The sequence below is a fragment of the Coregonus lavaretus genome (assembly GCF_964263955.1).
Source record: "Coregonus lavaretus genome assembly, chromosome: 20".
NCBI classification, from domain to species: domain Eukaryota; kingdom Metazoa; phylum Chordata; class Actinopteri; order Salmoniformes; family Salmonidae; genus Coregonus; species Coregonus lavaretus.
In genome coordinates, this window is record NC_140007.1 from 20,273,910 (window position 1) to 20,285,481 (window position 11,572).

Here is an 11,572-nt window from a genome sequence, read left to right on the forward strand (position 1 = left end):
CTCCTGTTCTCCACTCATTACCTGTATTAACTGCACCTGTTTGAACTCGTTACCTGTATAAAAGACACCTGTCCACACACTCAATCAAACAGACTCCAACCTCTCCACAATGGCCAAGACCAGAGAGCTGTGTAAGGACATCAGGGATAAAATTGTAGACCTGCACAAGGCTGGGATGGGCTACAGGACAATAGGCAAGCAGCTTGGTGAGAAGGCAACAACTGTTGGCGCAATTATTAGAAAATTGAAGAAGTTCAAGATGACGGTCAATCACTCTCGGTCTGGGGCTCCATGCAAGATCACACCTCGTGGGGCATCAATGATCATGAGGAAGGTGAGGGATCAGCCCAGAACTACATGGCAGGACCTGGTCAATGACCTGAAGAGAGCTGGGACCACAGTCTCAAAGAAAACCATTAGTAACACACTACGCCGTCATGGATAAAAATCCTGCAGCGCACGCAAGGTCCCCCTGCTCAAGCCAGCGCATGTCCAGGCCCGTCTGAAGTTTGCCAATGACCATCTGGATGATCCAGAGGAGGAATGGGAGAAGGTCATGTGGTTTGATGAGACAAAAATAGAGCTTTTTGGTCTAAACTCCACTCGCCGTGTTTGGAGGAAGAAGAAGGATGAGTACAACCCCAAGAACACCATCCCAACCGTGAAGCATGGAGGTGGAAACATCATTCTTTGGGGATGCTTTTCTGCAAAGGGGACAGGTCGACTGCACCGTATTGAGGGGAGGATGGATGGGGCCATGTATCGCGAGATCTTGGCCAACAACCTCCTTCCCTCAGTAAGAACATTGAAGATGGGTCGTGGCTGGGTGTTCCAGCATGACAACGAACCGAAACACACAGCCAGGGCAACTAAGGAGTGGCTCCGTAAGAAGCATCTCAAGGTCCTGGAGTGGCCTAGCCAGTCTCCAGACCTGAACCCAATTGAAAATCTTTGGAGGGAGCTGAAAGTCTGTATTGCCCAGCGACAGCCCCGAAACCTGAAAGATCTGGAGAAGGTCTGTATGGAGGAGTGGGCCAAAATCCCTGCTGCAGTGTGTGCAAACCTGGTCAAGACCTACAGGAAACGTATGATCTCTGTAATTGCAAACAAAGGTTTCTGTACCAAATTATAAGTTCTGCTTTTCTGATGTATCAAATACTTATGTCATGCAATAAAATGCAAATGAATTACTTAAAAATCATACAATGTGATTTTCTGGATTTTTGTTTTAGATTCCGTCTCTCACAGTTGAAGTGTACCTATGATAAAAATTACAGACCTCTACATGCTTTGTAAGTAGGAAAACCTGCAAAATCGAGCAGTGTATCAAATACTTGTTCTCCCCACTGTATGTATTGCGATTCGATACTGTCGTTTTATTGCGATTCCATGTTACAAACATATTGCTCACCATATGTCTGCTGCAGAGGGACAAGCGAGAGCCATGAGAAAATGAGTTTTGATCAGTCATTGAAATAAAAGTGCTGAAAACAAAATGGCTCCCGATTTAAAAAAGATGGAGAACAAACTATGAAGGAAAAATACTGGAGTTTTGGTGCAGGTAGAGCCAACTAGCGCAAAAATAATATTGTAACATTGTCAAAAACGATACAATACGATATACATTGCCTTCAGAAAGTATTCAGACCCCTTGAATTTTTACATTTTGTTACGTTACAGCCTTACTCTAAAATTGATTTTTTTTTTTTTATCCTCAGCAATTTTCACACAATACCTCATAATGACAAAGCGAAAACAGGTTTTTATAAATGTTTGCAAATGCATTAAAAATAACTGACATACCAAATATACCATATTTACATAAGTATTCCGACCCTTTACTATGAGACTAGAAATTGTGCTCAGGTGCATGCTGCTTCAATTGATCATCCCTGAGATATTTCTACAACTTGATTGGAGTCCACCTGTAGTAAATTAAATTGATTGGACATGATTTGGAAAGGCACACACCTGTCTATATAAGGTCCCACAGTTGACAGTGCATGTCAGAGCAAAAACCAAGCCATGAGGTCGAAGGAATTGTCCGTAGAGCTCAGAGACAGGATTGTGTCGAGGTACAGATCTGGGGAAGGGTACCAAAACATTTCTGTAGCATTGAAGGTCTCCAAGAATACAGTGGCCTCCATCATTCTTAAATGGAAGAAGTTTGGAACCACCAAGACTCTTCCTAGAGCTGGCCGCCCGGCCAAACTGAGCAATCGGGGGAGAAGGGCCTTGGTCAGGGAGGTGACCAAGAACCCGATGGTCACTCTGACAGAGCTCCAGAGTTATTCTGTGGAGATGGGAGAACCTTCCAGAAGGACAACCATCTCTGCAGCACTCCACCAATCAGGCCTTTATGGTAGAGTGGCTAGACGGAAGCCACTCCTCAGTAAAAGGCACATGACAGCGCGCTTGGAGTTCGCCAAAAGGCACCTAAAGACTCTCAGACCATGAGAAACAAGATTATCTGGTCTGATGAAACCAAGATTGAACTCTTTGGCCTGAATGCCAAGCGTCACATCTGGAGGAAACCTGGCACCATCCCTACGGTGAAGCATGGTGGTGGCAGCATCATGCTGTGGGGATGTTTTTCAGCAGCAGGGACTGGGAGACTAGTCAGGATCGAGGCAAAGATGACCGGAGCAAAGTACAGAGAGATCCTTGATGAAAACCTGCTCCAGAGCGCTCAGGACCTCAGACTGGGGCGACAGTTCACCTTCCAACAGGACAACAACCCTAATCACACAGCCAAGACAATGCAGGAGTGTCTGAATGTCCTTGAGAGGCCCAGCCAGAGCCCGGACTTGAACCCGATCTAACATCTCTGGAGAGCCCTGAAAATAGATGTGAAGCGACGCTCCCCATCCAACCTGAGAGCTTGAGAGGATCTGCAGAGAAGAATGGGAGAAACTCCCCAAATACAGGTGTGCCAAGCTTGTAGCGTCATACCAAAGAAGACTCGAGGCTGTAATCAATGCAAAAGGTGCTTCAACAAAGTACTGAGTACCTAACAAACATTTCTGAAAACCAGTTTTTGCTTTGTCATTATGGGGTATTGTGTGTACAGTCATGGTCAAAAGTTTTGAGAATGACACAAGTATTGGTCTTCAAAGTTTGCTGCTGCAGAGTTTTTAGATATTTTTGTCAGATGTTACTATGGTATACTGAAGTATAATTACAAGCATTCCATAAGTGTCAAAGGCTTTTATTGACAATTACATTAAGTTTATGCAAAGAGTCAATATTTGCAGTGTTGACCCTTCTTTTTCAAGACCTCTGCAATCCGCCCTGGCATACTGTCAATTAACTTCTGGGCCACATCTTTACTGATGGCAGCCCATTCTTGCATAATCAATGCTTGGAGTTTGTCAGAATTTGTGGGGTTTTGTTTGTCCACCCGCCTCTTGAGGATTGACCACAAGTTCTCAATGGGATTAAGGTCTGGGGAGTTTCCTGGCCATGGACCCAAAATTTCAATTTTTTGTTCCCGAGCCACTTAGTTATCACTTTTGCTTTATGGCAAGGTGCTCCATCATGCTGGAAAAGGCATTGTTCGACACCAAACTGTTCTTGGATGGTTGGGAGAAGTTGCTCTCGGAGGACGTGTTGGTACCATTCTTTATTCATGGCTGTGTTCTTAGGCAAAATTGTGAGTGAGCTCACTCCCTTGGCTGAGAAGCAACCCCACACATGAATGGTCTCAGGATGCTTTACTGTTGGCATGACACAGGACTGATGGTAGCGCTCACCTTGTCTTCTCCGGACAAGCTTTTTTCCGGATGCCCCAAACAATTGGAAAGGGGATTCATCAGAGAAAATGACTTTACCCCAGTCCTCAGCAGTCCAATCCCTGTACCTTTTGCAGAATATCAGTCTGTCCCTGATGTTTTTCCTGGAGAGAAGTGGCTTCCTCGCTGCCCTTCTTGACACCAGGCCATCCTCCAAAGGTCTTTGCCTCACTGTGCGTGCAGATGCACTCACACCTGCCTGCTGCCATTCCTGAGCAAGCTCTGCACTGGTGGTGCCCCGATCCCGCAGCTGAATCAACTTTAGGAGACGGTCCTGGCACTTGCTGGACTTTCTTGGGCGCCCTGTAGCCTTCTTCACAACATTTGAACCTCTCTCCTTGAAGTTCTTGATGATCCGATAAATGGTTGATTTAGGTGCAATCTTACTAGCAGCAATATCCTTGCCTGTGAAGCCCTTTTTGTGCAAAGCAATGATGACGGCACGTGTTTCCTTGCAGGTAACCATGGTTAACAGAGGAAGAACAATGATTTCAAGCACCACCCTCCTTTTAAAAGCTTCCAGTCTTATTTTAACTCAATCAGCATGACAGAGTGATCTCCAGCCTTGTCCTTGTCAACACTCTCACCTGTGTTAACGAGAGAATCACTGACATGATGTCAGGTGGTCCTTTTGTGGCAGGGCTGAAATGCAGTGGAAATGTTTTTGGGGGATTAAGTTCATTTTCATGGCAAAGAGGGACTTTGCAATTAATTGCAATTCATCTGATCACCCTTCATTACATTCTGGAGTATATGCAAATTGCCATCATAAAAACTGAGGCAGCAGACTTTGTGAAAATTAATATTTGTGTCATTCTCAAAACTTTTGACCACGATGAGGGGAAAAACAATTTAATCAATTTTAGAATAAGGCTGTAACCTAACAAAATGTGGAAAAAGTCAAGGGACCTGAATACTTTACGAAGGCACTGTATCATCCCAAAATAATACCCTGATGTAGCGTTATCCATTTTTTCCCCCATCACTACATACCTGTAGGCAGTCCAATGAGGTGCTGACAATGCGTGGGGACTTAGATTGACAGGCAAGCTCAAAAGGTAGCACATATTTGTCAGCCTCAATGTAGTTTGCTCGGGGCGGAACCACTGTGCCATCTCTGTAGGCCAAAGGAAAAGGTAAATGACAACAGGAACTACAACCTTAAGATGAATGCACTGTAAGTTGCTCTGATTAAGAGTGTCTGCTAAATGACTAAACTGTTAATGTAATACAGGCCTCAGGACATTACAAGCTTAATAACCACTAATAACAGTGGTGACTGCTTAATAGGTGCATCAAACCAATCACCTGCCCATGTGATCCAAATACAAAGAGGGAAAGGAACTTACTTTTGCTTCTCAAGCTCGATTTTAATTTCATCTGTGAAGACAAAAGGAACAAGATCAGTGATGTCTGAACATCTACCTTAAAAGGGGCAATCCGCTGTTAAAAAATAAAAGGGGACACCCCGCTTCAGTTTTAGTAAAATGCTGAGGGATGGCCCTGGAGAAAAGTAACCACTCAAATTCATAGACAGAGCTATGGGTGCAAGGACTGACCATCCAAGATACCAAAAGTATAGTTTAAGGCATGTTTTGAGGTTTTGGTTGTTTACATGTACAATATTTACAAACACTGGAGTAAACCAGGCTTATATTTTGGGTTCTGGTGGGGTACGACAGTTCATCTAAGCTCATGAGGCATTCATAATTAATATTCTTCAAGAATCAATGTGTATATATAGCATTAATTTAGGAGTAAAAAAATGGATGCAGAAATTGCAGATTGCCTCTTTAGACCAGAGGGGTATACTACAAAGCAGGATCAATGAGTTAGCCAGGGGCATTTTCATGTAAAAGGACCCATGAGCACCAACATGTGAAGTTTATAGGAGCATATAAAATTGTGTCAAATGAAAGCTAAGAAGCAATATTTTGGGGAAATTAAGGCATAGATAAATTTAACAATTTTCCATCCTAAAAATTTGGAATAAGAAAAGGCTTTGATTTCTGGTAAAAAAAAGATGGAAAAGGGGTCTTTAAAAACATCTACTAGAAAAAGTCCTAAAAAAAGGTATTAGAAATGCATCAAAACAAAATAACGTTGAAGGCCCCTGCCAACTAATATCAACATTTATATTTACACTGAAAAATATATAAAACGCAACATGTAAAGTGTTGGTCCTATGTTTCATGAGCTGAAATAAAATATCACAGAAATGTTCAATTTGCACAAAAAGCTTATTTCTCTCAAATGTTGTGCTCAAATTTGTTTACATCCCTGTTAGTGAGCATTTCTCCTTTGCCAAGACAATCCATCCACCTAACAGGTGTTGCATATCAAGAAGGTGATTAAACAGCATGATCATTACACAAGTGCACCTTGTGCTGGGGATAATAAAAGGCCACTCTACAATGTGCAGTTGTCACACAACACAATGCCACATATGTCTCAAGTTGAGGGAGCTTGCAATTGGCATGCTCACTGCAGAAATGTCCACCAGAGCCGTTGCCAGAGAATGTAATGTTCATTCCTCTACCATAAGCTGCATCCAACGTTGTTTTAGAGAATTTGGCAGTACATCAAACCGGCCTCACAACCGCAGACCATGTGTAACCACGCCAGCCAAGGACCTCTGAGACCAGCCACCCGGACAGCTGATGAAACTGTGGGTTTGCACAACCAAAGAATTTCTGCACAAACTGTCAGAAACCTTCTCAGAGAATCTCATCTGCGTGCTCGCCGTCCTCACCAGGGTCTTGACCTGACTGCAGTTTGGCGTTGTAACCGATTTCATTAGGAAAATGCTCACCTTCGATGGCCATGGTATGGGCAGGCATAAGCTACGGACAACGAACACAATTCGATGGCCTGCATACATAGCAGACATGTCACCCATTGAGCATGTTTGGGATGCTCTGGATCAACGTGTACGACAGCATGTTCCAGTTCCCGCCAATATCCAGCAACTTTGACAGCCATTGAAGAGGAGTGGGACAACATTTCACATGTCACAATCAACAGCCTGATCAACTCTATGTGAATGAGATGTGTCGCGCTGCATGAGGCAAATGGTGGTCACACCAAGATACTGACTGGTTTTCTGATCCAAGACCCTACCTTTTTTTTTAAAGGTATCTGTTACCAACAGATGCATATCTGTATTCCCAGTCATGTGAAATCCATAGATTAGGGCCTAATGAATTGATTTCAATTGACTGATTTCCTTTTATGAACTGTAACTCACTCAAATCTTTGAAATTGTTGCATTTATATTTTTGTTCAGTGTAGTTTTGCTGAAATGTGCCTTCTATAAGTTTAGAAATATTGCCTAGTGCCTTGTTATTCCGTTACCAAAAACACACATCTTTAAAGTTATTTTAAAATGTATCTCCCTTATGAAGAGGGAGGATTATGGAAGTTCACAGAAGTAACAAGGTAGACCTACTAATTAGTTAGTGTTTTTAGTGATAACAACTGTGTCTAAATTGTTAACAGAGTGACCTAGAAATCTGTAACAGAATGACAGAAATTGAATTGGCCACAAAAGGAAATTATAGTAGTCACAAACCACAGTTGCAGTAGTGCTCAGTATGGTAGAGCTGGGGTCCCAAAACTTTTTCCACCCGGGACCCCCTTCCAGCATTGGGGAGTATCCCGTGCGCCCCTCCCCGTCTAATTCTATGGGCAAAAGCACTGTTCATGACACAAACGGTTCACATCCCTCTTGTTGGTGGAGAGAATTTTGCAGGTTTAAAGCTTATTTCCTGCAATTCTACACATTTTGTCATGGGGTGCAAAGAACATCTTGCAGTTTTAAAGCTAATATTCTTGCTATTCTATACATTTTTCCATGTCTAACCTCCTGTCATCACTTCCTGTTGAATGCGGAACGAGGGAGAGCTCGGTTTGTTGTTTTGGAAAGTTTTGAAAGTCTATTGAAAAAGTTTCGTTACTAGCTAGCTACCTTTTGAGTTTGGATCCCGCAACGCGGTTGGCATCAGTTGCTGGGACCGCTACAATCTGTCCAGTGATCCTGCCGACCAAGGCCAGGTCTGAGGAGCTGCTTGGCGTAGCAGCTAGCCTAGATGCTAGCTAGCTGCCTATCAAGCTAGTGGGGTTGAGGGCTTGTATGCAGCCCGCGACGCGGTTAGCCATTGTGGCTGGGACCGGGCTTGTGTTGTTGTTGTTTTCAATCTTCCATGCGACCTGCCCTGTCTGGAACTGCAATGAGTAACAGCATAACCTACATTGTTACCATGACAAAGACCAAAGCCGGTGGGGGTACCGTTGAGGACAGTGGTGTTTCTCTATCACAGGTGAAGGATATTTTAAATGAACAAAAATAGTTGTTACAACAACAAGAAAATAGCTTCAAGTGTTCAACTAATAAAGGAATGGACGACCTGACCAGAGAGGTCCAGGATCTGAAGAACAGTAAATAGTTCTCCGGGGGTCTGCTCGATGAGTTTAAACAGGAGAATGGCAAGATGACAGCAGTCATTGAGAGAGCACATCAGTTCTGTATGTGAATCCATGATAACAATGACGGAGAAATCAGATTATCTTGAGGGACAATAAAGGCGGAACATGGTTGTGGATGGAATTGCAGAATCTCCACGAGACCTGGATGGAGTCAAAGTGAGGACAAAGTGAGGTAAATTATCTCTGAGAAACTGAAAATGGACCACAGGAAGATTGAGGTGGAGTGCGCCCACAGGACTGGAAAACCCACCACCGGCCCAGGTGACACGCACAGGCCAATAGTGGTCAAGTTTGAGGTAGCTGTTATGGAAAGAGCCAAGAACTTGAGAGGAACGTATATCTTCCTCAACGAGGACTATCCTGAAGTTTTTTGGTTCAAACCGTCGTGTCTTTGTGAGACGCGGTGTGGGTGAATGGATGATCTCTGCATGTGCAGTTCCGACCATAAAGCATGGAGGAGTTGGTGTTATGGTGTGGGGGTGCTTTGCTGGCGACACTGTCTGTGATTTATTTAGAATTCAAGGAATTCAAACCAGCATGGCTACCACAGCATTCTGCAGCAAAACACCATCCCATCTGGTTTGGGCTTAGTGGGACTATCTTTTGTTTTTCAACAGGACAATGACCCAACACACCTCCAGGCTATGTAAGGGCTATTTGAGGCTATTTGACCAAGAAGGAGAGTGATGGGGTGCTGCATCAGATGACCTGGCCTCCACAATCCCCCAACCTCAACCCAATTGAGATGGTTTGGGATGAGTCGGGTGGCAGAGTGAAGGAAAAGCAGCCAACAAGTGCTCAGCATATGTGGGAACTCCTTCAAGACTGTTGGAAAAGCATTCCAGGTGAAGCTGGTTGAGAGAATGCCAAGAGTGTGCAAAGCTGTCATCAAGGCAAAGGGTGGCTATTTGAAGAATCTCAAATATAAAATATATTTTGATTTGCTTAACACTTTTGGTTACTACATGATTACATGTGTGTTATTTCATAGTTTGATTTCTTCACTATTATTCTACAATGTAAAAAATGTTGAATGAGTAGGTGTGTCCAAACTTTTGACTGGTAGTGTATCAGGAAATACAACTTGTGCAATAGTCTAAATGTCACAATCTAGGATACATTACAGTTTGTTCATTTGCAGTTTACTGCACTATGGTGCCAGACAGTGTCTGTTGGAAGTGGAAACCACCCCCCCTAATTGCTCGATGGCATGTGTGTGCGTACACTCAAACTAGGGGGAACCACAGTCCATTGGCCACTCAGTTTGTGAAAAAAAGAGTGGCTAATATTTGTCAGAGGATAAGGATTCATTGTGGCATTCTCATTATAACATGTTATCAGATTAACAATGCTCATTATAACATAAAGAATTTGGGCAATGAAGTGTAGCGGTCTCAGCCAGGCAGGCAGGTTCTCCCACCACTACCCAAAACCAGGATGAACGCAACATCTGTTCCAACGAGAAGTATGCAATGAATAGACTAAAGCCTAAGTAAACTGTTTAGTGTACAGTGTGCCGAATATGATAGTCTATTAGTGGGCTGGGTAATGTAAATATGGAGAGATTAATTTAAAACGGAGCAAAGTCAACATTTACCCACCTAATTAATCTGGAGCTACTTCAGTATGGGGTTACCTGTCTGTGACAATGTGTCGACTGGAATCTAAGTGGTGAATAGGAAACCATTGCTTGTCTACCTGCCCTGAATCATAAATAATGTACAGTGCAGGATCGGGTCAAAGCGCAAACATGTTTGCCTCTTTTTTTCCCCCCATCTCAAAATGAGTGAGGGAGAGACTGGAAAATAGGCTTAAAAGTTCCCGGAAGTATGCCATCACTGAACTGGAATTTCTGGTAGCTTAAAACATCTAGCTAGAAGTTATTCTAGGTTAGACCAATGATGGGTTTACACACATCATTCGGTTAGACCCTGCCCAAGAACCTCGTGTTTATTGGACAACAGCAACTATGCCGTTCTGAACTAGCAGTAATAATGACCATTCAACTACAGTAAAATAAACACGATCATTCATTTACAGTAAAATGTATACAGCTGCCATGTCTCCCAATCAGATAATCAAAGACATGGTTACAATTGAGCAGGATTGATCTCTCAAAAAACATCACAAAAGCAAGAATGTGTGGGTGTGTAAAACTATCCCCCCACTGCTCAGTGGAAAAGAATGGACGTCAAAGTATCCTTACTTAAGTAAATTGCCAGCTGCCTAAAGCTGACAGTGCTACGTACTGTACAATGATTGGTCCAATGGCTAGGTAGCAAGCTAACTAGTTAGCCAACTAGCTAGGTAGCTAGCTGTCAAAGTTGACAGGGATGATAATGCAATCTGAAGACATAGCATATGACTGACTATAAGATCCAAGTGTTCACATGCAGCCAGATATATGACAAGGCTCCACGATCATAAACCAGTTTTCAAAGAGGGGAAGCGTTGAACATTATGCTGCGTTGTGTTGGTAGCTAGCTAGCCACCAAACTAGCTAATCTAGCTGGCTACCAAGCTAGCTACCTTGACAGGAGGCCATTGAACGCCATAGCTAGCTCGCTAACAAACAACATTAACTAGTTATCACGGAAGGGTTAACTAGCTAAAACATTACATTGAATAAATAACAACCCTATGGATGCAACGTTAACCAATAAAAAAAATTCAACTCACGCACCAAGAGCCACTTGACATGCTTTACGCAGCTGGCTGTGCTGGCTCCGCTTCACCTCCTTATCCGAGAGGATCTTTTCAAGCGCTCTAGACAGAAACATGCTCTTGGTTTTTGTGCTTTCCGTCTGCTTCTGGTGTTGTTGTTGAGCAAGACGTTGTTGCTGTTGCATCTCTTGATATAACTGCTGCTCTCTCAGGCCGGCATCTCTGGCCTGACCCTGCGTAGATGCAGGCGAGAGAAATGCTAACGAACCCGGGCTATCGGTGTGTGTCTATCCACCGAGTTTGTTGGGACTGCTACCTCAGCACTGAGTCGCCATGTTGTTTACACGTCACGTCACGTGATTCTAAGCTGCTTTTATTTGACGCTTTATCCCCCTCCACTGGATCGAATGATGCCTTCAGTTTCCCACCAAAACCTTTACATGTCATGCTGGTAAAGGTTTTATACACATTTCTTACAGATATTTCGTTAGTAATAACCCGTTTAATTGATTTGGATTCTTCTGTAAGCAGCAGTGTGGGCCAAAAATATCTGGGGTTATCTAGCTAGGTTTATTTTTATGTCTTGTTTTATAGAAACATCATGCATACTATTTTACAATTTTATGAACCTT

The 11,572-nt window shown here is 43.2% G+C and overlaps 1 protein-coding gene across 2 annotated transcripts in view; it reads right to left on the reverse strand.

Annotated features, from left to right (window-relative positions):
* The window catches only part of LOC311147784 (brefeldin A-inhibited guanine nucleotide-exchange protein 2-like), a 34,276-nt gene extending 22,973 nt beyond the window's left edge, over positions 1-11,303 (reverse strand). For both annotated transcript variants that reach the window (XM_084184562.1, XM_084184561.1), the window contains exons 1-3: positions 10,960-11,303; positions 5,141-5,171; positions 4,785-4,908 (exon numbers count right to left, since the gene is read on the reverse strand). In XM_084184562.1, the coding sequence (XP_084040688.1) occupies positions 4,785-4,908; positions 5,141-5,171; positions 10,960-11,125 (321 nt within the window). In that variant the 5' untranslated portion in view covers positions 11,126-11,303. The remainder of the gene's footprint in view (positions 1-4,784; positions 4,909-5,140; positions 5,172-10,959) is intronic.
* Between the last annotated feature and the right edge of the window lie 269 nt (positions 11,304-11,572).